This window comes from Phalacrocorax carbo, chromosome 26, assembly GCF_963921805.1.
Source record: "Phalacrocorax carbo chromosome 26, bPhaCar2.1, whole genome shotgun sequence".
Taxonomy (NCBI): domain Eukaryota; kingdom Metazoa; phylum Chordata; class Aves; order Suliformes; family Phalacrocoracidae; genus Phalacrocorax; species Phalacrocorax carbo.
Window position 1 is genome coordinate 1,407,212 of NC_087538.1, and position 25,996 is coordinate 1,433,207.

Below are 25,996 nucleotides of genomic sequence, written 5' to 3' on the forward strand. Positions count from 1 at the left end.
CTGACTTGGCTGGATGTGATTCTGCTCAAACATGTAATTTCTCAACTTGTTCTTTTTTATTTATTTTCTGGAGCTTTTTAATGCAAAACTCACTCTCTGACTCGTGCCGCGTTGCTTGACTTGACTCCAGTGTCTTGGGCTTTTTCCCCGTGTTGTTTATCCTGTCAGTACCCCTGCGTCCCTTTTTGTTGGTGATCTCGTAGGCATCAGAAAAGCAAAGGATTCTGCTTTTGCTCTGCTGTGAGATCCAAACCTGTCCTGAGTGCCCTTTTGTTAAGGAAAAGAGCCGCAGGAGGTGGCCGGGAGATTATTCACGGCAAAGGGATGAAAGTTCTGTCAATCTCAAAAATGTCTCTGGCTGTCAGGAGCCTCTTTTGGCATTTTCTTCTCTATTCACAGTGAAGAATGCGAGACCTCGCGGCTCAGGTAACGAGCAGCCTGCTGCAGTTTCCCGAGGTGACCATTCAGGCTCTTGGGGAAGATGAGCTCACGCGAGGGTCTGTGCTGCGTGGGCGGTTTTCCAGAGGTGAGCCTTTTCCTTGAAATTGGGTCTTGCTGTGAAGTTGTTACTGCCTGGAGGTGACCTGAGGCACGGGGTCACAGTATCAGCTGTGTCAGGTTGGTGCTGCTCAGGTGCGTCAGGTTTTGAGAGAACAGAAAGGATGAACTATGACAAAATGATGAAAAATGTTAACATTAAAACATTAGTAGAGTTAAACTTTGAAAGGACAACAGCCTGCGGCAGTCTTGAGCTATTAAAATAACACGGGCAAGTCAGTGAGCCCTCCTCAACTTCTAATGGAATGAAAGGCAGTTTGCAAAAAAGTCCTGGTGTGGTTTTGGGCTGTATTTATTGGTACCATCATAACATCCCGTGCAGAACTAGTTCTCCCACAGTGTTAGAGAGGCAGCCTCCCCTGCTTTTTCTTTCCTAGCCTGACTAAAAACAGAAGGAAGAGGAAAGCCCTGTTGGGCGCTGCAGCCAGGTTTGCAGAGCATTTAATGGGACGCAGAGGAGTGTCCCGGGAGAGCTGCTGAGAGCGGCTGAGCAGATGAGGTAGCTGACTTTGTCGGTGATCTGAAGGTAGAGCCGGGGGCCTGCCTGGGTGTCCGGGCTTCTGCTGAGACCATGTAGAATCTCTCTGTGTGACTGTAAGTGCAGTAACTGAGTTAATACTCCCTTTGTGTTGGAAGTAGTTCAGTGAAACTAAATGTGCTAACTTCTCTCTGTGATCAGCGTGTGTAAAAGTTGAAATTGGCTCCCGCAGTGCCCATTTTGAGGTAATTCCTTGTTGAAGTCCAAATCCCTGCCCAAAGTAGGCGTGTGTCGAGCAAAGTTAGTCAACTAGAAAAGAATTGGCTGAGATTTTGCCATATTTGAAGTATGCTTTAGGAGTTGTATTCTCATATGTATTTAGATGATTTCTAGCAAAACCAAGCTGAATATGGTATAAAGACTAGAGACCAATCTATTGTAATCTTTATCCCAAACAAGCAGAATTCTTCAGTGCAGGAATGACAAGTCCAAATGCAAAATCATAAGGTGGTTCATTTTACGATGCATTGGTTGAGGATTCAGTGGGTGATTTTCAATAATCGACCCGAATTCGGTAAGCCTCTCTTGCTCTGTGAGGTACTTCTGTTGAAGCAAAGGGGCAGTGATTGTGATTTTCCCGTTGTTTTCAACCCTCTCTTGGGAGTTTGCTTTAGCCAGCCTTTTCTCTTCTTCCAGGGAGAGATGGGCTGGCCTGGCTGGCGTGTGGCCCTCAGCTGGAGGTCGTGAGCGCTGTGACGGGAGAGCGGCTCTCTGCACACCGTTTCAGTGGAGCCCGTGAGCAGCCTCCCACCATCCGCGTGGTGAAGGAGGTTTCCTGGCAGACGGGAACGGGGCTGCTGGTTGGCTTGAGAGAAGCAGAGGGAAGTGTTCTCTGCCTGTACGACCTTGGAACATCGAGCGTGGTTACAGCAGTAGTTCTGCCAGGAAGGGTAGGTGCTTTTTAATGGGGGAAACGTTGTCAGGTGCTGCATAACGCTGTTTCAGGAGCAGCTTTGGAGCGTCTCTTTGCTAGGACGTCCATTTTCTCTATTGTGTCATCATACTGTCACTGCAGAGTGTCCAGTCGAGAGCACCTTGATGTGAAATCGTGGGGTTAACGGTACCGTTATCCTTTGAGTTTGCTGAGAGTCAAACAAGTTTTCTGGTTTTGCAGTAGAGCACATTGTTACCTCATTCTCCACTTTGACAAAAAGGCCTGGAAAACTAACTTTTTTTTTAGCCAGAGTGACAAAGAACTCGTCCTCACCCTGCCTTTCAAGTGTTGGTAACATACATGTCCTGAATGGTTCATTATGTCAGAAATACTGTCTTTAAAACATCTCAGACTTCCATGGCTGTGCTGTAGCTGACTTCGGCACATTCCCAGGAGTCTCGGACTAGCAAGCAGGTGACTTTAGAGCAAAGCACATTTTTCTGTTGACTTAGGATGGGAAAAAACAGGCTTCACTGCGTTACCTGGCAGGTGGTTACAGACTGACTTCCAGCCTGAAGCCCTTGAACCTCTGCTTATTGCATATGGTGCTTGTGCCGGTGGGATACTCTGGTGTAACGTTGCTAATTTTCCCTGCCTTCTCTAACCCATGAACTCAGATGACGTCCTTTCCCCTCGGCTCCTTGTCTGAGTGTAGACAAGAGTCACCTTAAGGTAATGGAACATCAAGGTTCCCTCTGTCTTTACCACCTTAGAATCTGCGACAGATAAATACTTCCGTATTACTCAGCTTTCCAGAGCGTGGTTTGGTTTGACTTGCTAGAATCCAGGCGGGGTTTGTTTGTCTGTAGCGCTACAGTGTGATTGCTGGCAGTGAGCGTTTGTGGGGTGGTGATTTCTAACGAGCTGAGCTGGGTTGGTGCTCCGCTGTGTGGGTTTGCCGATCGTCCTGATAAATCTCAGCGATTGAGATGGAAAGGCAAGCTGTGTGCTGGCATAGACGTGCAGTCATTCAGACTTGTAAAAGCAAATCTGAATTGAAAACATTAACGGTATTAAATTGGTTTATAACGGTTGCATGTTTCAGAGCTCTGGAATGGTATTTTCCCCACTCTTGCTGGTTTGTGTGAGGCAGAAGGGCAGCATGCAGAGTCAGGGAGCTGAGACAGGATTTCTGCGTTCGTTCCCAGAAGGAGCTGGCAGCAGTGTAGGAGAGTGTGCAAAGCCAGTGGCTGGTGCCGTGGGAAAATAGGCAGTTCCAGGAGCTTCTACAGGGAAAACTGAAGCGTTAAAACTGGGAAGCTGTATGCAAAAGTGGAAAAGGTGGATTTGGGGCCAGTTGTACAACAACAAAATGAGACCTTAAAAGAAAAAGAAGTTAACAGCAACAGGGGAACTTTGGCTGATTCCGCAGCACGATATGTGCAGTGTTTCTGCTTTCCTCCTGAGAGTCATCAAGGCTTGGAGCAGCAAGAATTCGAATAATCAACGCACTTTTGGTGGTGCTTTGAGTAGCTGAGAAGATTGGAGATTTCATCTGATTTCCAGGAAGTGTGAAACAATATAAAGTTGTCTCAAATACTGCGGGCACTTCTAGGAGTAGAATTCTTGTGGCCCAGGGGAAAGGTAAATTCTGTAGCAGATTGCCAGGCAGCGCAGTCACAGCAAGTGCTTGATACGGGAGGGGAGAGAACTTTGGGGCTTCGAGGTTTGGTCAATTTTTCCCCACCTCTGGGGAGAAAACCCAATCTATATAAAAAAAGGACTCCTTGTGGTGCTCACTGCTCTGTTCCGTTGTCGTGTAACAGGTTGCTGTTGATGTAAAGCTCCCTGGTGTCACTGTGTGACATTATGCAAGGAGGCTGAAGGGCAGCCCGTGTTCTTTTGTTGTGGAGCCTTAGTGCAGGAGCCCTCACGTGCTGGTGTCTCTGCTGGAGCCGTCAGGGCTGTCCCGGGAGGGGCTGCAGGTGCGGAAAGGTCTGTCTCCATCAGGGCCTTGTACTAAAGCTGCTGGCAGGCGGCTCCGCGTGTTACAGAGCAGCGTGCGCTTCTCCTCAGCCGGAGCTGGCTTTTGGCGAACCAGCTGCTGGGCTTTTTGCCGCTGTTTCGGCACTGAAAACTTTTCTGCTTTCCCTGGTTGCTCTGTTGATTCTAAATGAGGACTGGTGTAGCTTTCCCTAAGCTGGTATCTCCCTTCCGCTCTCTGTAACAATACTCCCTTGCCGTGGCAGCGGTGTGTCTCCCCTGCAACTTGGCCGCTGCCGCGTCTGACTGAGAGCCGAGATTTGCCCTAGTACCTGTTTGGCAAAGAAGGCGTGGGCTGTATCCCAGTGCTGACGGGCTGGGGGCCGTGGGAGAGCGAGAGTGAGTTTGGCCTTTCTTACTCCAGTCCCTTAAATACGGTCAAGTTTCTTGCATTTAACGGATTTTCTGTGTTGTCTTCGAGTTAATGGTTTCTAAGTAGAAAATGGAACTTGGTAAGCTGTGATAATAGACTGCACCATTGCAGTTGGAGTGAGCTCAGCGAAATCCCTGCAGGAAACCCCGTAAACGGAAGGCAGTAACGGATTTTTGTACAGGACATTTTTGGGGGTTGGTTGGTTTGTTTGTTTTGTCTGGATATAATTGGGATCAATGCTGTGTTTTTAAGTCTGAGAAACCTGTATTTACTTTCTTGCTTCTGATGGGCTGATTCTGGCTTCACTTTTGAGTGATTTCTATCAAAGCTTGTCAAAGAGCTGAAATACTAACTTGTAGTTTTCCTGTAGGTAACTGCTGTAGAGCCCATAACTAACCCCGGAGGAGCCAGCGTGAGGCCTTGGCACCTGCACCGGGCTCTGCAAGGGTTTTGTGGCGTGGCAGCGGTGGCGACAGATGTTGGTCATCTGCTTGTGGTGGACCTTGGCTTGGATGATCTCTCTTGCAGTCAGAGGGAGAATGAACCATCGGGTGAGCTTGCGGTTTCTAAACTTGAACGGAAAAGTAAGAAAACTTGTGTCTTTTAAATCAACAACACGCATCCCACTTTGAAGCTACTGCTGTGCAGACGTTTATGGCTGCTGATGACAGGTGGCGGTTTGACATCGTCTGGCCCTGAAAGGATTAAAAATGGGAGTGGCTTCATACTCCTCCTAAGGTTACAAATACCCCCTCCCACCAGGGTCCCTCTGTCACGGTGATTCTCACCAGTGAGGGGTAGGAATCTGACCATCTGAGTCGGTGCAGCTGCCTGACAGGAAGGTGTGTCGGACGTGCCCTGTTTCCTGGGAATGTTCTTCTGCTTCTGTTCATTGACTTGGGGCAAAGTTTAGGCTTGTTTTTTAAAGTAAATATGCCTTACCAAAATCCCTGCATTTCACCAAACGGAACCTGTACTTGGTGTACTCGGATTGCATACGCTGTTTTTGCTCTTACAAGAGTGGCCTCGGGAGCTGGTCTCACTTCAAGTAGCTTCACCGTGAGGCCCAAACTGCTGATGTGCAGAGCCCAGGAAGAATTTGTCTATGGAGGTTTCGCTTTCACCTGGTTTTGAAATAGGAGCGAGGATACCTGTCCAGTCAGAGAGTTCCTATGTGCTCTGAATGCATACAGAATGGGAAGAGCAGACAAAGTATTGCATCAATGGGTATTTTGCCGGGGACGGTAGAATTAGATCATCCATGTTGTCACGTCAGTGTTTCAAATGCAACCTGAATGGCCTAACGCATTCCTTTATTGTGTGGTTTTGTGCGTGCAGGTCTAACAGTTGTCACTAGAGCTGCTGCTGGCGTTTCACAAGGAAGAGCAACCGTGAGCAGAGCAGGGAGACATCTCTACTTTCAGTTACAGTGTCCTTCAGGAACAGCGCTCTCGACCCTGTGCTACATCAGCAGAAGCAACCAGCTCGCCGTGGGTTTTTCCGACGGCTCCCTGTCACTGTGGAATATGAAAACTCTGCAGCGGGAGTAAGTCGGCCTTTGCACTTGGTCACGCCTGGAGGTGCAGGGCTCTCAAGGCTCTGCTTGAGGAGGAAGTCTGTTAATTTAAAGAGCCCTTTTTCAGGGAGGGAAATGTGGAGTGTAATCTTGGCCTGTTTAGGAATCCCCTTCTGAAGTAGCCATTGAGCCATACCTGGATTCAGTGGGCCGCCTTCTGCCCAGCGGGCTGGGATTGTTCTCCTTATTGTGCCCGTGGGCTGAGGAACTGCGGAAAGCTCCCTTCTCTGGGTTCTGTCAAGCAGTCAGGGTGTGAGAGAGCTGCTTTCCATAAGGCAGTTTGTTCCACCAGCAGTATTCAGTGACAGCAGGAGTTGTGTGTGTTTCAACGAAAGAGATTGTAGACATTATTTCTCAGAACCAGCTCCTGCAATGAGGGCACCCATTGAAAGGCTGAAGTATGTTAATGATGGGATTGTGGTGATCATATTCTTTAAAGCGTCCCGGTTGAAAGGAGTGAGACGTGAAGGATCAAGAGCTGATCTGTGGCTGAAAAGACATTCTCTCCCACATTTCAGCCTCGACCAAAAGAGGGGACTGACCCATGCCAAGGCAGCGATGCATGGGAATGAAAGTCTGCTTGGAACACTTGGAGGGGGAATAAGGGTCATGTCAAGGGATAAGCAACAGAGAAATGAGGGAGATGATTTCAGCTCTGCCAAAGAGCAATCCCCCCTGGAATATCTGACCCAATTCAGATCGGGATTCACTTAAGCAAATCTGCAGTGACTCACCGGGAACTATTGGCGGCATGAATAGAGAGTGGAGGGATAGTGAGGTGGCAGGAATAGATTGTGAAGGTGCAAGGAAGGTTCAGAAGACTGGAGGAGAAAGGCTTTAGATAGTCCAAGTAAAGAAACAAGACACTACTGGTGTTTGGCGCTGTTTTCAGCTTGTGCAGAAGAGAGGCTGCATTTTCAGTTCAATATTGAAGCAGGCGACAAGAGTAGGAAGAATCTTTTGCCTGGCAGCTGAAGGAATCTTTCATGTTCCTGCTCCGCAGGCAGAGGAGGAGATAAAGCCAGGTTATTGCCCGTGATGGACAGTAATTTCCTCACCTCGTGGCTGTTGCATCAAAAGCAGTCGCTCCCGTGACTCCCTTGTTTGAGACGGGAGTGTGACCTTCTGTGCCTTGAGGAGAAGCACGTCAGGGGCTCTTTGCTCAGAAGATGCTTCTCCCCTTCTACAAACAGGCAGGGCCACCAGGCTCACCTGCTTTCTGTTTTTGTTAACCCTGCAGGCACCACTGTCAGCTTGAAGGAGGAAGGATTCCTGTCTGCGCCGTTACTTTTCAAGAGCCTGAGCACGATCCTCGCAACTGCTGCTACTTGTGGGCTGTTCAGTCGACGCAAGAAAGGTGAATAAAAGCTTACTACCGGCCACTGGGATTTTTTTTTTTTTTTGAGCATTTGTTCACCTAGAGTTGACCCACGTGTATTTGTTTTGTTGAATTAGCCGTGCAGGAGATTCTCTCCGGTATGGAAGGGGCTGACGGTGCGATTTGTACAGGATGTAACAGGGATGGAGAGGGACCTACTAGTTCCTCCCTGCTGAAAGGCAGCAAAGCGACAGTGGCTCTATTTCTGTGCTGGCATTCTTCAATGGCTTCCTTTGTTTCCTGATGACTGCTTCATGATTTGCCTGATATTCACACCGTGGTATGAAAATACCATGGAGCGCAGTGGAGGCTGCAGCTCCAGAGCACTAACGGTGCGGATCCACCAGCCTGCTGCCCCTAAAGGAGGAGGTGACAGCATGGCCGGTTCCCTGGTGCCAGCCTGAGCCTTGGTGAGCCAGCTCAGCTCGGCTGGCAGGGAAGGTGCTCAGCAGCCAAGTCGGTGGTTTCCTGCTGGGCTAATGACTGAAAGGAGGGTGTGGAAGGTGCCGTGTGTGCAGGGGAGGGACTGGAGCTTTGGTGGGAAGGGAAGGGGAGAAAGATCTGCCCCTTTCAGCATCAGCAAGCTATTTACTCAGCTCGGCTGCTCGTGGAGTGGCAATCTTTTTCAGTTTGACTGTAAAGCAGTTTTGATTGCGAGCTCTTCAATGCCAAGAACTGTTCCCAACCATTTTTACTCCACAGAACATCTTGAAGCTTCCAGATTGTATGGGTAGCCTTTGCCCCAGAAGCTGTTAGTGTCCGTATTTCCTCCTTTGTGGTTTAGCGGCTAAATGTGACCAATTCTTAGGTTTTGGGAAGGGCTGTTTTTCTTTTCAGTGAGACAGTGCTATTCAGGAAACCTCAGCCTAGACCTAAGGAAAGGGTAACGAGGACTATAAAGCAGCTTTGTAACCAAATGTCATCATTTGTACCTTTTCCAGTGAAGGCGATGCCGTGAGTTTACATCTGTTGCAGTTAGCGTTCGCAGACAGGAGGCGCTTGGCTTCAGGACAAGCCATGTACGAGGTAAGACGTGCACGTCCGTGAAAGGATGGAAAGAGTCCTTTTCCCTAAGGGAGTATCAGTGAAGTTGGCAGGGGGAATATTGACCATGACAATTCAGAGATGACTTAAAAAGAAAGAATCTTTTGCTGAGTCTTCCCGGGCACGGCCTTTGTCCATACTTTTCGAAAAGAAGTCGTACAATTTCATACCGCCGTGTCGTGTGTTCCAGGCAGGGCCGCCTGCAAAGAGCCCGTATAAATTCAGTTCCTGAAGAGGCAGCAGCTTTTACAAATAAAATGATTCTTCATTTAAACACCAAGTGAATGGCCTGTAGGAAGAGAAGACAGGGCTTTGAGTAGCTCTGTTTAACCAAACTGCAGAGTTGAATAAGGTTCTGTCTGTCTCCCTTCCTTAAAACACGGGCGTACAGCTTTATTCTGTTCCGGTCTTCAGGTTTAAATTCTTGTTTTCCCTTTGAGCTCTGTCAGCAGGACTTCACATGACGCTCACCTGCAGGGTCTCTTCGGTGCTGGTCCTGAAACTTAGTAGCTCTAAAGAGAACTCTTTCTACTTTTTGGCTGCGTTACCTACGAACTCTGCTCTTGAAGCCAGCAAAATAGGCAAATACAGTAAAGAGTGGTCTGATTTGGTCAAAAAAGTATATGTAAATTTTGAGAAGTGGCTCCAAAGAGGTTGTGTTTAAAATAGAGATGAACTAGCCTTACCTCTCTGTTATCTAACAGATAGAAGACGCGTTTTTAGAACGTATCATTTTATTCAGTGTTACGCCTGAAACCCTTGCAAAATCTTTTTGATGGGAAAGTAATCTTAATTCAGAGCATGTCTTTCCTGTTGAGGTGCGGTAGGAGAGGATCTGTGCTCTACAGCCTTGATATTTATTAGTAGTATTTCCTAGAATGGTTAAGAGAAAGCTTGCCTGTTCTCAGAGTAGGTGAGTTACATGTAACATATCAGGTCATACGAGAATGGATTGTCTCACGCCAGTTCCTTCTAGAGCTCTGAAACTTTAGGAAACTTGGGTAGAATGAGGTACAATCAATTTTTTTTTATTTTCTGGTAGGTTTTTGGAGATTTTTAGCTGCTTAGCTTTTGGTTTTGTTTGGTTGGTTTTTAACTGTAGAGCTGCTCTTTGTCCACAATCCACACACCCATGTGTTGTAGGGTAGAGCATTTGACCAAGTGCTGTATTTGGAAAGACAGCATTTCAGTCAATGCTTGCTTAGCAATTGGTGGTCTCAGAGGTTCCACACAATCCTGCTGGAGTTTCTGTAGGTCTCAAAGTAGTTGGCTGACTCTGTAGGAATTCGTGCCCCTAAACGCCTTGCCCACGTGCATGCCATGTCCGCCGGGTTGTTTTGCTGTTGGCTGCACTTGGTGAAGGCAGGGAGGCATATTTCACCCTTTAGTCCCTGAGGAGGTGAGAGGAGGAGCTGGCAGGAGCTGACGTGGTTTGAGAGAAGAGTGTGACTCAGTAAGAAGTTCTCATGGCTACTCCCGAGGGATGGGCTTTCACTCTAGCGGTGTGTGCCTATAGATAATGCCTCGCAAGAGAGCTTTGGCTGCTGGAAGGCCGTGACTCCTCTAACTTCATCAGTTCTGTGATCAAGTCATGGAGCAAAGCGCTTTGCATGCCTATGTATGGCATTATTTCAGATCTCCCTTTCTAGATAAATACGTAGGTTTGTGAAGAAACCGGGATGGTGCAAGGAATTCTGCAAAACACATTTAGAACCAGTAATGCGAGGGAAATGCTCAGTTCTGAAAATGTGCAAAGCTTTTACGGCCAAACTTACCCGTTACGGTTTGACACTCAGTTCTCTTGCTTGTCAGCTGTAGTTTCTCTTTGCCATCAGATTAAGCGCCTGGGAGAGATACAGTACAATATGCAGGTTCTATTAGACATAGACATTCTTTCCTACTGAGGTATAATGTCTGCTTTTCTCTCAGAATGACCTTTCTCTCGCCTGTGAATTTTTCCGCAGGGTTTGGCATCCTGTGTTGAAAAGTACAGGTTGGATCTGACGGGTGGAGCCTTTCCCTTGAGAGGGCAGGGCAGCAAGGCCAAACTACTCAGCTGTCAGGCTGTAGAAATCTTTCCCAACTGCATTGACAGAGAAGACAGCGTTGATGAAGGTTTGTTCCTGATGCCCGTCTTTGGTTGTTCTAAACTAAATGGCTTTGGCATCCAAGCAGTGAATGCTGTTCCATACCCACAGCCTGAAAGTCTTCAATATCTGTATAGACTAACTTCTTGGGCTTATTTCAAAGGAAAAACTGGGTGCTTAGGTTCTGTGGGACTTGTTAAAATAAACCCTATTTTTCCCTGCAATGCTTGCTGACATGCTGTAGCGATGTATGGTGGGGTCACCTCTATAACACCTGTCAGTCATTTTATTCCTCCAGCTCTCGTCTTTGAACAGTAGGATCATCCCCTCCATTGCTTAGGAATGTTCCCTCAACTTTCTTTTTTCCCCTCTTCCAACCTATGCCTGCACCTGCATCCAGCTGGCGGCTGGTCACGAGTGCTGTTCCCCAGGGCTCGGTCCTGGGGCCAGATCTGTTTGATACCTTCCCCAAGCACCTGGATGAGCCGGCAGTGTGCCCGCGTGGCCAGGAAGGCCACCAGCATCCTGGCTTGTATGAGAGAGAGTGTGGCCAGCAGGAGTAGGGCAGTGATCGTCCCCCCCTACTCGGCGGTGCTGAGGCTGCACCTCGAATCCTGTGTTCAGTTTTGGGCCCCTCGCTACGAGAAAGATACTGAGGTGCTGAGTGTGTCCAAAGCAGGGCAGCGAAGCTGGTGAAGGGTCTAGAGCACAAGGTTTAGTTGGGATCTTAGGAAAAATTTCTTCACAGAAAGGGTTGCGAAGCAGTGGAACAGGCTGCCCAGGGAAGTGGTGGCGTCACCATCCCTGGAGGGAGTTAAAAGATGTGCAGACGTGGCGCTGTGGGACAGGGTTTAGTGGTGGGCTTGGCAGTATCGGGTTTACAGTTGGGCTCGATGATCTTAAGGGCCTTTCCCAACCTAAATGATTCTACGAGTCTATGATCTGCCTGTGCACTTTGCCCTCTCTGTGTCTAATAGGTTCCTACACCTACAAGCTCTTAAAGCAAGAGCTTCTGGCTTCCCTTGTCCGGATCGACAGTTAAAACTCCTCTGGTGTCTTTCATTACCTTGCAATAATGAGATGTGCATCTCTGGGTTTGCACATCCAGTGATGCTCTGAGCACATCTCTGAGCTGGCTGCAGTGATAACTTTCACAGCCTTTTGTTTGGGTGTGTGAATGCCCTTCCCTCTCTTCTTACTGGCCTTAACTTATGTCTGCTGTTACAAAGATGACACTGGCATGACTTTCTAGGCTATTTGTGTTTATTAGCTTTGTCTTAGTCGTGAAGAGGCAGCTTCCACCTCTTTTGGGGTGCCATCCTCTAACAACAGCGTGTCAAAATCTAATGAAAACCCCTTTGGATTTTCTCCACCTGTGTCATGATTCTGAGGAGAGGGCCTTCTAAAACCTTGTCAAAAACAACCAACAGGCGCACCCACCAAAAAACCCAAACTAAAACCAACAAAAAAGGCCCTTTCGGTCCCCTTTTCATGAAGTCTGAGGCATGGAAAAATGCTTTTATCCAGAAACTATTCAAGTTGTAGGCCCACATGAGCTTCTGTTGGATGTGGGTTGAGGTTAGAAATGAAGCTGGCTTCTGATTTATGAAACTAATTGACATCTTCAAAGGCAGTTTCAGCGGCTCACACAAGTGAAAGGGCCCAGGAGTTCACGATGACGCACAGTAAAGCGTGGGAGGCTCCCTGAGCAGCCCTGATGAACTCAGCAGAGAACAGAGACCCATTTTGCCAAACGACCTGTCTCCTGGTTCCCTGCTCTGTCAGGGTAAAGGATGCACCCCCCACTTTGCTCACATCTGGAGAATGCCTTCTCCCCAGAGACGACAGACCATGCCACTTCTTGAGAGAACCCGAGTGTAACATGGTCAATGTTTGATGTTAAACTCTTTGTTCCAACCTCCTGTTTGTTGGGGTTGGGTTTTGGTGTTTGTTTTGTGTGATAATTGTGTTCTTTCATTCTGACTGTGCTGGAAAGGAGCTATTCGTAACACTCGTAATCGAGTCGAATCTGGAAATTAATAATGCCAGCTGAGTGATCAAGTGTATACGACAAGAATTTGTATGCTTTCTAAAAGCAGCAATGTATGTTTTCCTAGGGTGGTGGGTTGTTTTTTGGTTTTTGTTTTTTTCTAACCATCTTGATGCACTCTTACTGTATGGGAAACTTGATTACCTGACAATTGTGTATTGGGTTTGTCTTAGGACGGATACAGGTTGAACTCGCAAAGGGGGGCAGCATGACTGAAACCTATCACAGAGGTGATGCTATGGTGTACATTTTTAAAATTCTTCTTAGTCAAGTGTTGCGTTTCATGAGTGACGTAACAGAATGAAGCCAAACTAGAAAGTGATGTTTTGAAAATGTCAGATAGATTGTATTTTCTCCCAATAAGAAACAATGTCTTGTCTTTTCCAGTCATATCTCCTGACATCAGTGTCTCCGTCTTCAGCTGGCAAGTGAACACACGCGGCCAGGGAAAACCATCTACTTATCTGGGTGTATTTGACTTTGACTGCTGGTATGAGGCTCAAATGCCAGGCTCACTAAGGTAGGTTTTTATGAAGCTGGTTTCAGTATCCCCCCCCATAATTCACTGGAAAGTCGGCGTTTAGCTTCTGCGCTTGTTTTCTTTCAGGCCAGAAGAATCCCTTCAGGACTGCCCCTATTTTGCACTGTGGTCACTGGATGCTGTGACAAGCATGACTGCTCCAAACCTCCTTCTGGATGTTGTGGTGCAGGAGCGCAGCCTAAGCTGGAGAGTTCCTCCTTCTTACCCACAACCTGAGCTGTGTTTTCACCCAAGCACCTATAATTTTGGTAGGTATTACACGGCTTTGAGTAGTGATAAGCTTAAACGGAGCTCAAATGCCATTTATTGGTTCTCCTGGTCACTGTTTGTCGCGCAAAAACCCAACCAAACCGAAACACCCCAACCCCCACCCACCCAACTGTGATGACGTTGTACTGACCAAGTGTGTGCTGTTGTGACACCTGCCTGACAGGCGGCTGGGTCTGGGGGTTGGGTGCTTCTGTAACGCAGCCCGTGAGGTGGTGCTGGTGATCAGATGAAATGACTCTGGGCTGAAGCTCAAAGCGCAGCACCTCGATAGCCCCGGAGGTAAAATTTCTACACTCAGCCATTATTTTTCTAAAAAAGGCTGTAAGTGATGTCATGAGGAAAACGGGTACTCAGTTGTACCTTTCCAGAGGTTGCTGTGACAAAAATGTAAACTGGTGCTACCATCACGGTGAGAGTATGGAATGTTGTCCAACGTTCGTTGTCTCTGCAGATGGCACGTGCCTGCTGAGCTCTGGAGTTGTTCATGTGACGTGCAGCGGCTTCCAGAAGGAGGTGAGCTTTTACTGTGTCTTTATGGAGAATGTCAAGAGATGGACCTTTCCTAAGCTTTCCATGGCGCTGCTTTCGGTGTCAGGGACCATTTAATGCTCCTCCTGCCCATCCACACGCGTAACTGCAATTGTACCCTACCAGTTTTATCAAATGTAATGTTTGAGGTCCCCTCTTGGGAGTGTAAACCCACCGTTGCCTCCCGTTGAAGCACGATCAGGGACTGAATGTCTAGAAAGGAAGAGAGCACTGCTCTAGGAGCAGGAAGAGAAAGTCGGGGAAAGCTGTTCCTTCTCTCTCATCAATGAGTGCAACTGCCTGCGTGGTCCTGAGTTCGGGTTTTGATCCCTGATGAGCTGGGAAAAGAGGACAGAACGGAGAAAAGGAAGCATCGTTCCCTCAGAACAACCTTCAGGCAGAGGAGCACTTGGTAGGCAGGGGAGAGCAGTCTTTCCCTGCCCTCATCTTCCTCTCTACTGGATTCCTCACCAGATCTGTGGGGGTGCGTTAGGGCAAAGCGCACTTGTGCACAGGGTGGTAGCTAACATGAACGTCTTGGCAGGTTGGCCTGGCCCATAGGCTGTTTCTTTTGCAAGCCTGATGTAGGCTCTTCCATTCAGATTGGGTGATCTGATGTCAGCTCCACGTTGGAAATAATTGGGAAATGCAGAAATTTGTCATACCCTTTGCTGAATTGAGACTAGATCATTCAGAGGCTTGTTAGGGATTTGAGCAGGAATTGCTTGTGAATGTGAGTAAGACAAATCTCAGAATTAGGGACAAGAAGCTTGGTTTGGGGTTTTGTTTGCCACCGTAAGTCGTACTCGGTGTGTTTCCTTGTCTGAGACTGGTTTTCAGAAAAAGATGGAAATCTGATGTGTGTATTTGAATGTGTAGAAATGGCTTTGAATGTGATGATTTTGTTTAGAAGGGAAAGATACTTGTGAATGTGCTTAAAAAGCCAAAGAAAGAAGCAAACAAAAAGCAAAAGCCCTAAAAAGGACAATTTGATGAGGGCTCAGTCTTGGGCCCCTCGGGACAAGAAGGACATAGAGTTGCCGGTGCGTGTCCAGAGAAGGGCAACAAAGCTGGGGAAGGGTCTGGAGAACAGGTCTCATGAGGAGAGGTTGAGGGACCTGGGGTTGTTTGGCCTGGAGGAGAGGAGGCTGAGGGGAGACCTTATCGCTCCCTGCAGCTGCCTGACAGGAGGCTGTTGTGAGGTGGGGGTTGGTCTCTTCTCCCAGGTCACTAGCGATAGAACGAGAGGAAACGGCTTCAAGCTGCACCGGGGAGGTTTAGGTTGGATATTAGGGAAAATGCCTTCACTGCAAGAGTGGTCAGGCCTTGGAAGAGGCTGCCCAGAGAGGTGGGGGACTCACCATCCCTGGAGGTATTGAAAAGACATGTAGACGTGGCACTTGAGGGCCTGATTTAGGAGACATGGTAGTGTTGGGTTGACAGTTGCACTCATTGATCCTAGAGGGCTTTTCCAACCTTAAGGATTCTATGATTCTATGTTTCTATGTTCATTTCACCTGGAAGAAGTACCAGAACACCAGCTGCACTAAGCTGCTCCTTAACAGTGCACGTCTGTGCCTGCCTGTGCTTTGCCCTTCTGAAGGATCGCCACGGCATTAGAACACAGTGTTTGAAGCGCCTAAACCTGAAACCTATTAGAACATCAATGTTTCACTTCTTTTCTGTCATCTTGGGAAATGACAACTTAATGTTTGGGGTGTCGTAACTCCTTCATGTCTTCATAGCCTGGAAAGCTGCTTGATCTTGGCTTCGCTGCTTCCATGCAAACGTTGCAGAGTTCTGTTTGTTCTGTCCCCTTCGCGCATTCCTGATGGCAAACTTCTCTGCACCCCATGTGCCATGGGTATAAGCAGGGCACGTTGCTGGGAATAGTTAATTGGAACGCAGTAAATTGAGAGGATAATGCAGAGGCATGCAAATAAAGATTAGAATTAGCCTTTGGGAAGTTGACGTGTCAGGGGAAAAATTCCATGTGCTCCTCACAGCAACAAGCAGCCCAGCCTGTGATGCCTGAGTGAGTGTAGGGTTAGAAACAAGCACTTACTGTTGGTGGTTGGGATGTTGACAGCAGGTGGGATTCTCCTTTGATTTCGCCTGTTACTTTTAGGAGGAGCAGTTAGACGCGGTCTTGTCAGCTGCTGCCCAGACAGGTTCTGTAGGGCTTCTGACTGGCTGCATTAAGCTTTGGACATCTAAAGGTAAGACTTGTTCTGGTTTTTTTATGTTGCATGGTTTCTTCGTTTGGAATTCTTGATTCATTTCTTTTTTGTTCTCTCTTTTTAAAGAGCAGCCAAGTTCTGCTGCTAATTTACAGTTTGCCCTTGACTGGACGTGGAGCCGAGTGATCTATACAAAAGACGAATTTGAGCAAATCTGTGAGTACTAGTGCAGCCATGCTGCAAACCTAGAGTCAGTCTTTCCAGTTGAGCTCATTCAGTGATCTGCTGGTAGATGGTCTTGCCCGCAGATCTGGAAGTGCACTTTGAAACTCTGCAATGGCTCTGTAGGCTAACGATTTCATACCTGTTCTTGAAAAGGTGTTGCGCTGTTTGACGGCTCCTGCAGCTCCACTGACCCGCAGAGGTTACAGGCTCTGCAGCACCGCCAGTTGCTTTTGAGCAACCTTAGCACAGTCTTGAACTGTTTTCTAACAGAGGCACAAGAGCTCCCTGGAGAAGGTTTGTCACAGTATTTCTAACTCTCTGGTATGTCTTATGAAGATTTGGAACGATGCTGGGGCTGTAATTGTGGAAAGAGGAGCTTCTGTTGGTTTTGCTGATTGGCAGAAAGTCAGATGTAGCGGGGAGAAGGGGCTTAAATGGGAGGGGTTGGGGCTGCCACTTACCGCGCGTTGAGCTCAGGGCAAGAGTTTGTTGGGGAGCTGGTGCGAGTGGGTGGGGAGGCTGCGGTCAGCAAGGAGCTGTGCAAGCACCCGGCTTGAAATTACAGCAACGGGATGTGGCACTGTGACAAATACTCCCTTTGATTGTCAGCTAGCAGTGCGTGATTGCATGCAAATATTGGATTGGAAATGACTAAAATCAGAGAGGAAGCCTAAATGAGTAACATGTAAAGTGAGTTGCATGAGTTTCTGTAGCTGTTTCTATTAGAACTTGTTCCTGGCATATTGAGGAGAAAAGAGAAAATCCCTTTGCTAGAGTAAACGTCTCTGCTACGTGAAGAACAGGTGCCTTATCCATGAGTGGATTTAGTAGTTCCGACTTCACTTTTTTTTATTAAACCTTCAGTGAATCTTCTTCTTTGTAAGGGTTGCATGTGATTGTGGGCTTTTACTTCAGAGAAGGACGTGATACGGAGTGAAAAATGCACAGGCAAAGATTTCTACCATGTTATTTTTCTACTTTCTCTTTAGTGCAATGAGGGGAGCTTTATAAAAAACAAAAGAAATTGCACACCAACAGTCCTCTTAAGCTTCTTTTCATGTTTTGCAGACTTGACACATAAGCTGGCGGTGACCAGCCTCGCAGCTTTGTATGCACGAGTGGTCCTCTGGTTCTGTGGGTCCCGCCTCCTGCCCGAGGGCTCAGGTAAGCCTAAACTGTCACGCGGCTGTAGCAGTCAGTGCTTCCTATGAACACCTGCTTCCCCATGGTTTTGTCAAGGCTTCATCAATACCAAGTCGTGCCCGTTCAGTGACAGCAGATGCTGAAGTTCTGCTGCTGAAATTGAGATTTCACTGTTTTTTCAACTGCGTCATGTAGAATGATGGAAGCAGTTTCTTTCCGGGGTGTTTCTCAGAAACAGCACTAAGCCTCTGAGGGAGGGAGTTGCTCGTGCCCACAGCTTGAAATCCTTGGGATTGTAAACAAGTAACTCCTAAAGCCCAACACGGGAATGCTTGATTTTACAGTAAAAGCCTGACGTGCGTGTTTTGAACTTTTTACGGATTGTTTGAGGAAAAAATACACCTTGGAAATAGTTCATCATTTGGATGGGTTATAAATCCTATTGTCAGCCTTAACTGCCTTACGCATGTTCACGTGACACGTTTAAAAACCCATTCCCTTTGAGAACTGGGGGTTTTTTTAGAGTGAACTTCAGCTGACACTACATGTTCTGGATGCTACATCACCTGTAAGCTTGAAATGGCACTTAGGACAAGGAGGAACTGACTCCTGTGTCGTAGGTCTCTTTTAGCAAAGGCAGAAGGAGGCTGGGCTTCTTTCAAAGTCGGAGGCTTGCCTGTGCTTTTGATGCTTAGCTTGTGTGTTCTTCTGTCTTTTTAGTCAAAAACTGTAGGTTGAAAATGTGATATGACTTCTTTAACTTACTTCTTATTTATTGCCTGTAGGTGACGAGATGCGTTTCTCTAGACCTTTCTACAATTATCCTCTGATTCGGAGCTACTACGCTGGTCATCGACAGCAACTGGAGCGTTTATCAAGGTAGGACGTGCAGGAAAGCTCTAGAGCAGTTCCACTGCAAATTCAGAAGCGGCAGCGAGTGGCTTTTCCATCAGCAGCTGTATTTGCTACGCTTCATGCATTTGCTGGCAACACTCTTGACTGGAGTGATGCGTGTGTCCTGCTGAACAGAGAGGTTCCTTTCCCGTGTTGAAATGTTGATATATACCTCTGCTTAGTGCCCTTTGTTGGTATCATCATTGTTTTGACGTGCACGTAATTCATTGGCAATTCTGTGTCATTTGTTACCACTGGAAAAGGTCGTGTGGTGAGGACAGGATCAGTCACGGCCAGGTCAGCAAGGCACGGCCTTTGCAGAGCAATTGTTCTGGGCACAGAAGAAAGCGTGTTTTAGAAACAAACAAAAACCAAAGCAAAAATAATCTCTCTCAATGACCAGTGATAGATGGCGATAAGGGGATTGGCCCAAATCTCCCACTCCCAAGCACCGCGGTGTCGTTGAAGGAGATGGGCAGAGTCACATGCAGCTGGCACGGCCAGCGCTCTCCTGGCGACTGGATAAAAGCCCCTTCCTCACGGGAGCTCCCTTTCCTGGGCTGGCTCACGAGCATAATGGTGATGTGCCTTGGGTTAGGTGAGAACAGATTTTTCTTTGGCAACTGTTCTGTAACCTAAAGAAAGTCCTCAAGTAGCCGTGGCTGTGGCACCGTGAGCAAGGTGCAGCAGGAGGAGTCCAGGTGGAAGCTGCTCTATGTCAGGCGCTGGCTTTCAAGCTCCTCTTCCTGCGCGTCCTTCTCAGGTAACTCTCGTACAGGCTCACGGGCTCCTTAGAAGCACCACCTCCAGCGTGCTGCTTCTGCTCGTCCTCCTCGGGAAATGAAAGGCTGGCGTCGCAGCCCGCAGGAGCCTGCGATGGGCTTCTGAGGAATGCAGTGTTTCACAGGCCAGCCCTCCGTCACTGTGATGGCACGTGCAGAGGCGCAAACGTGCTGCTTCAGGGGATACCAGAATTCAGCTGCGGGCTCAGCTTTCTGACCGTGACTGTTTTTCAGTAACAAAAGCGAGGTGCTGAGACCAAAGCCTGACATTGCCGTGCTGTGGTCTCACCGCTGTGTGTGGGAACACTCCCGCTGGGGGCGTGAGGTTTGGGGTAGCTTTGCTCACACTGCCCTTGTATTACAAGTAATGCGGCACAAAAGAAAAACTGAAAACTAAAAGGTCGCTGCAACTTTCCCCTTAATAAGGGAGCTTTTTGGATTCCTATTTGGAGCTCCTTTAATAATTCACTAGGATCTAATGAGCACCTTTCACCTGACTCCGAAATTTCTTTCCAGTCTACTTCAAGTCACGATCGTGCCTTTGTCTGTTTGTTCCTTTCTTGGGCTCGTGGGAGCTTTTGCTGGTTTTGTTTTGGCTGGAGGAAATCTGTGACACCGAGAGGCTGGAATTAGTGTTTTCCTCTGTCAAATCCTCGCTACGTTTTGTTCCAGAGGCAAACGGGACTCTGACTGCCTGATGATCGATGGGATGGTTTCCCAGTTGGGAGACCGAGTTGAGAAGTTGTGGCGGAGAGAGGAAGGAGGAACGGGGAAATACCCACCTCCTAGTTTACAGGTGAGTGTTGTGTTCCCTGAAAACAACCACCACCACCACCACAAACCCCAGCCCCAGCCCAGCCCTCCCCCAAAGCCAATGATTTCTCAAAGAGAGGACTTTTAAAAAGCTTCTACCTTTTCATTCCAGGCACTGCTGGAGCTCTATTTGCTAGAAGGCGTTGAAGAAAGCCACAAACATGCAATCGTATCCCTTGGAGTTATTTCTGTCACACCTCCAGTATACGCGCATCAGGGGTCTGAAATGTCTGTCACCTACGCGTTCGATGCATTTTCTAATTTGTGCTTCAAACACACTGCGGATGAACACGTGTAGTTAAGAATTAAGTCGCAGACAGAAGCATTGTTTGATTTCTTTGTACTGTGGATTGTTTAGGAATGTTTAAAATGTTTTGTTGCAAAGTCTTTTCTGATGTGAGAAAACAGGTTTACTAAGCAATGTTAAAGGTAGAAAGCTCCCCTAGATTGTCTCAAAATGTAAACTGTTTTTCATTTTTGAAGCACCCACAGCTGTAGCAAACAGCTGCTTCCTCGAGCGATGCACTAGAATGTGCTGCTTCAGAGCAAATGGATTTCTGACAGTGGTGTACCAGGACCTGATTTTGCTGAAATCATCCATTTTCCAGCACAGCTAAGAGGGCTTGCTTTTGTGCTGTTACAAGTGCAGGCACACAGAATAATAGAGAGAGAGAAGGGAAAAGTCATTGGGCAGAAACTGAACTTTTAAGCTGCCGAAATACACTGTGTTGCTTTGGTTGTGTGTTGCCTGACCCGAGAGGGGAGCCTAGAGAGCAGGGGCTTTAAAGCTGTTGCACCCCGGAGCTCTCTGATGAGAACAGACCCCCCAAAACAGCTGTCAGAAAGAGAGAGTGACACTGCCAATGAGTGATCCACATACTGGTTTAAATCCAGTTTTAATCATCCAGAGCTAAGCTGTGCTGTAAGGACACCCTAATTTCACTTGTTTTATATACGCTGGAAAGGAGGGAAGAAACCAGCTGTAGAATTTGTTTGCTTTAATAATCAAGCATTGGCCGTTCTCGTGTTTTGAATGTCCAGCTGGTGGCTCCAGTGACTAAAGAGGGAGCCTGTGTTTCCAACGGAACTGTTTAAATATCGAAAGGCAACCTTTCTGAATGCCTTAGAGAAATCAGAGAGTCTGTCTTTCTGGTTATTTATTCAGAATGCAATTTTGTTGTTAGGGCCTGACTATCTTCAGGTTGCAACAGCATGAAATGGCAAGACTAATACATGAGTATTTTCTGCGTCCTACCACTATGATATTCTTATTTCCTTTTAGTATCTATTAATATTCTATTAACAATAGTAATAATGTTATTTCATGTGATAAATTGTTGGTCTTGCAAATCTATTAGCCTTAATTAGATACTTGATATCAGACAATTTACTTGCTGCTAGACATCACGCATCCCTTTCCGAACAAAACAGAACCTTCCGTCGACTCCTTCGCAGCTGCCTTTGCCATCCCTTCGGGCCTTGTTAAGCGTATCCAAGGATTTTGGCTTCTAGACCACAAGGACTATGATGTAAGCATGTGACAGTTTAGTTGGGCACACATTGCAATACAATGCTATGATCTATCAAATGATGTAAAAACCCTGGTGCTTAGCTGATACCAGGTGATAAAACATGGGAAGCTTCTTTTGTAATGCTGCTTCAGCAGCACCTTCAGCAATACGTGATGATCTGCAGTTTGGTTTTAATTACGTTGAGAGGAAATGGATTAAGACAATGAAGAAGTCAGCGTTAATGCTTGACGTGTGACTTGCCAAAGCCGTCTGTTCAGGTTGTTCTCAGCAGAGCAGTCGAGCGCTTTCTCAAAAGCAGTGGTTTGGGGACTTTAACTATTCAAACTGCCATCCTGGCAGCAAGACTTGAGACAGAAGACCGCCAAAGTGACTCTTCAATCTAATTCATGTTCCCTCTGATGCTGAAGGTTGTTCTTTGCCCGTCACAATGTTAATATAACCTGTTTGCCTGGGAGAATGACTTGTCTTTATGAGAGGTGATGTTTGCCGACGGAGATTTGGTTATCCTGGCCAGGTGTGAATCCCTCCTGTCAAAGGACTCCCTTTGTTCTGTACGGCTCACGGAATATTTTTTTCTGCAGACACTTCAGCATTTATATTTACCTGTCCGGTACCAAGCCCTTCATTAGTCACCATCTAAGTTTATTCAACAGAGATTCACCCTTACTGAAGACACTTTTGAATCGTTTTGTTGTGCGCGTGTGTGTCTCTATATCTTAAGAAACCTGATCTCTACCTTCTGCAGAACTCCCTGGCCCTGCTGGTTGAACCAACTGCAACCAAACCTGTGTCGTGGCAAGACGTGCGAATTCTTCAGTCCCTCATGTGCCAAGGAGAGCATAGGCGAGCCCTCAGATACACACAGGTGATGAAGCTCTCGGCCTCCAGCTGTAGCGAAGTGCGGCTTTTCCTCACTGTGCTGTTGTCCAATAGGTAAAGAAATATCTGCCACCATTTTGGCACTCAAATACTGTGAGAGGTGGAGAACAAACACTAGAAATCACAATCCCCTACACTTCCTTTGAACTTTGAGCACAATATCTGGGGGGCATCTTTTTGGTGATACCATTAAGATGCCTTTACGTCTCACAAAATTAACTGCAGGTGCATGGCGGAGGCTTGGGCTCTGCTGCAGGAGCACACCACTCAGTTAAAGGAGGAAGAGCTATTAAAAGACATGTATGACATCTGTCGGGAGATGGGACTAGTGGAAGACTTTCTGAGGCTGCCTTTCACAGACTCTGAACAAGTAAGTGTGGGCAAGAGGAAAATCTGAACCCCTCTTTGCCAAGAGAAGAGGCAGGGTCATCATATATGTTTTCAAATGTGTTATTTCTCATAGAAGTGTTTGGAGAAATTTTTACGGATTCATGAGATTCTTTTAGTCCAGCATCTGCAGCGTGCCAACTGTACGGCAGCCCCACAGCTGAACCAGGCGATGAACGTTCATCTCATGGTAAGCGTAAAAGTCCTGCCAAGTGTGCAAGGTTCTCTCAGGGGTTACTAACTAGATTTAACAGCGCTCAGTAAGAATCCTGCTTTCTTTATCACACCCTTCTTTGAAATACTTGCAATAAGCCTCTGCACCTTACGTTACAGCTGAACCTAAAAGTTGAACAGAATGTGTCACTGCTCCAAAGCTACCCCGTGCAGTTGGAAATTCTGTGTTCCAGGCTGTTGTTGACTCCACTTTGAACAGTTTGTTTGTGTCTGAGGATTAAATAAGTATCTCCTGTCAGCCACTCTTACCATTCAGATATTCAGGGACGTACGTTATGTAGGGTTCGGATGATTGGAAGTTGTTTGGGTCACTGTGGAATGAAGAGTGTGTTGTGTGTCATCTCTGGTATCTCACACGCAGCTCTGGGTGCCAACCCACAGGCAACATTTGCATCATGGGTTGTTCTTTTTATTATTTCCTCAAGTTATAGCATGAGGTCTGCAATTCCACAGCTTTCGTTTTACCACTTTTAGGACAGAAATTCTTACTTAACTTCTGAGTCTCAAAATAGGCAGGTCAAATTCTGTGTTATGGGAACTTCTGTTGTGGTTCTGTGATCCATTTGCTGCTTTCCAGAACCATAGTTTCCCAGGGAAGCAAACTTGTGGGGTGGTTCTGGAAGGTTGAGGTCCTGCGTTTGAAAGCTTCCATCCCGGGGGAAGGGGTGTGTAGGCAGCTTTCTCTTCCTCATTTTAATCCTCACTTCCTCTTGTCCAACGTAACCCGCCGCTGCCCTGGAGATTCAGTCACCTCGGGCAGTGGCGTTTCAGGAAAAACAAGGGAAAGGCTGCTGTTTTGTCAGCCACGTGAAACTTGTGGGTGCTGACAAGCGTGTCAGACTGAGGTTCTGCAGGGTGCCGGCATGGTTTTAGCTTAAAGTTGTAGGTTCTGCTATTATTCTAGTCTTCCTTCCGCTTGGCTAAATATACAGGGTGAAACTTCTTGCTTTACGCTTTTTGTTCACCAGAACGATCGTGCTCCTCGCTGGAGACAGAGAGCAGTTGCCAGACATTCTCTCTCAGCCCAGCACGGCAAGACCCTTCCTAGAGGTCAGAGGCAGCTGGCTGTAGAGAGAGCCAAGCCTTACCACCTGCCTTCGTCCGGACCAAGAGAAGGTAATTTTTAGGGGGGGAATATAACGCACAACTAACCATCGCTTTGATTGCACAAGGCTGATTGTTCTTCCCTCGTGCTTTACAGCTGCAAGACCAAAGCCAATCTCGACAGTAACAAAACCAGCTAATGCAGGAAATGTGGATCCAAGAGCACCTTTCAGCAGTCGTGTGTTGGCCAAAGTTAGAGAGTTATGGGTAGGAAATGAGCAGAAACCCAGTTGAGAGAGAGTTTTTCTGTTATGATAATGTTTGCTATGCAAAATACATGTGTTTATATTATGGTAAATGTGTTTAGAGAATTTAAGATGGCTAAAACTAAAACCCTGATTACCATCAAGCTATTGGTGTATGGATCTTGCTAGACTTGATTGTGTGATCAAATAGTAACCTTTTCCCACTTGCTAACATTTTTCTGCCTTATTTACTTAAAAATAGGCAGAATGATAAAGAGCAGGAAAGAGGCCAGTAGCTGTCAGATGATTTTCCTACAGGTGGTGTGGCCAAATCAACCTTAGTTCTGGTATATTTGGACCTCTTAGTCTAGGCCAATTGGAAAATGCAATGAAAGAATAGAATTTCACGTGGTAAGATAGCATTTGTTTCTTATTTTGTTGGTACTTTTGTCTTCTGTGCAAAACTTGCAGGTTTCCATCGCAGGAATGCTGTTCTCACCAAAGCAGTCACGATAATGAGTGCCTTTGAGATGCTCGGAGAGAAATGTTCTGCGGTTCCTTCTGAATTACAGCTGTTCCTCAAATAAAAAGCGTTTCCCAATGCACTGAGCTGTGTGGGTGACCCATACGTGAGGCAGAGGGAAAAATGCAGGTGACGGTGCCTGATGTGCCTGTTGGTTCAGGTCACTCACTCCTGGGCTGTGCATCACCCGGCGTGGTTCAAGAGCAGGCTCATCCCACAGCAGCCAACGGTGTGGTGTGCCTTGCTCTTGAACTTGGTTTAAACCCAGACTAGACCGTGAGTTATTAGTGAAAGCCTGATTGCTGGTAGTTTGACGTTGCAATTGTAATGTTAATGGGCAGGGAGAGAAGGATGCAGGAGGGAGGTGTGTGACAGGCTCAGGGAAGAGCCCATGAGCGACGATCGGGTATGGTGCGAACAGAGGCTGGGTGCCCGTTGTGCGCCAAGAGCTCTTCAAAGCCCCCCGCACTCGGGAGAACCACAAGCTGTGCCAGGTGGGATTAGCACAGAGTGGTGCTACATGGAGTAAATGGGTCGCAGTGATCACCCAGCGGGCTTGAATAGGAAACCCCAGTCGCCCAGGAATCCTGGAAGTGGCCATGGACTGGGCAGAGGGCAAAGACCTTGGAATATCCCCAGAGGAGGGGGTGTCACGTGCTGAAGAGGCCCCACTGTGGAACAAACTGCCAGAAAATGAGCAGCAGTGTGCCCTGCTCACTGATGGGTCCTGTCGCCTTGTGGGGAAGCATCGGACGTGGACCATGGCTGAAATACAGATATGGGCAGGCCCGGCAATGGACTATATCACACTCCCACAGAGCCGCCAAGGCAAGCGCCATGTGCTTACAGTGGTGGAAGCAACGCCCGGCTGGCGGGAAACATACCCCGTGCCCCACGCCACCGCCCGGATCACTCTCCTGGGGCTCGAAAAACAAGGGCTGTGGCGACATGGCACCCCAGAGAGAACTGAGTCAGACAACGGGACTCATTTCTGAAACACCCTCACAGACACCTGGGCCAAAGGGCACGGCACGGAGCGGGTGTATCACACCCCCTGTCACGCACCAGCCTCTGGGAAAACAGTCTGGGTTCTTCCTGCCTCAGGCAAAGGCAAACCCATTCGTGGCACTGCTTTTGCTCGAGGATGCGGGTGCACTTGGGGGTGATGCGGGAGGATGGACGAGTCCCGATACCGTCTTTAAACCAGAAACCAGACACAGGAGAGCCTTGGCTGTCACAGGAAAGTTCAGCGGTA

General features: G+C 47.5%; 1 protein-coding gene across 1 annotated transcript; it reads left to right on the forward strand.

Moving 5' to 3' along the window:
• Positions 1–405: 405 nt before the first annotated feature.
• Positions 406–24,026, forward strand: LOC135317460 (protein ELYS-like; the record flags this gene model as incomplete). The annotated part of the gene is made up of 19 exons (XM_064473753.1): positions 406–526; positions 1,733–1,986; positions 4,757–4,937; positions 5,725–5,932; positions 7,203–7,319; positions 8,282–8,366; positions 10,349–10,499; positions 12,909–13,041; positions 13,129–13,310; positions 13,784–13,923; positions 17,342–17,429; positions 18,194–18,287; positions 19,757–19,880; positions 20,010–20,066; positions 21,280–21,426; positions 22,175–22,362; positions 22,534–22,678; positions 22,772–22,885; positions 23,898–24,026. Coding segments are annotated over exons 1-19 (2,658 nt in total), but the record flags the coding sequence as incomplete, so codon positions are not given.
• Between the last annotated feature and the right edge of the window lie 1,970 nt (positions 24,027–25,996).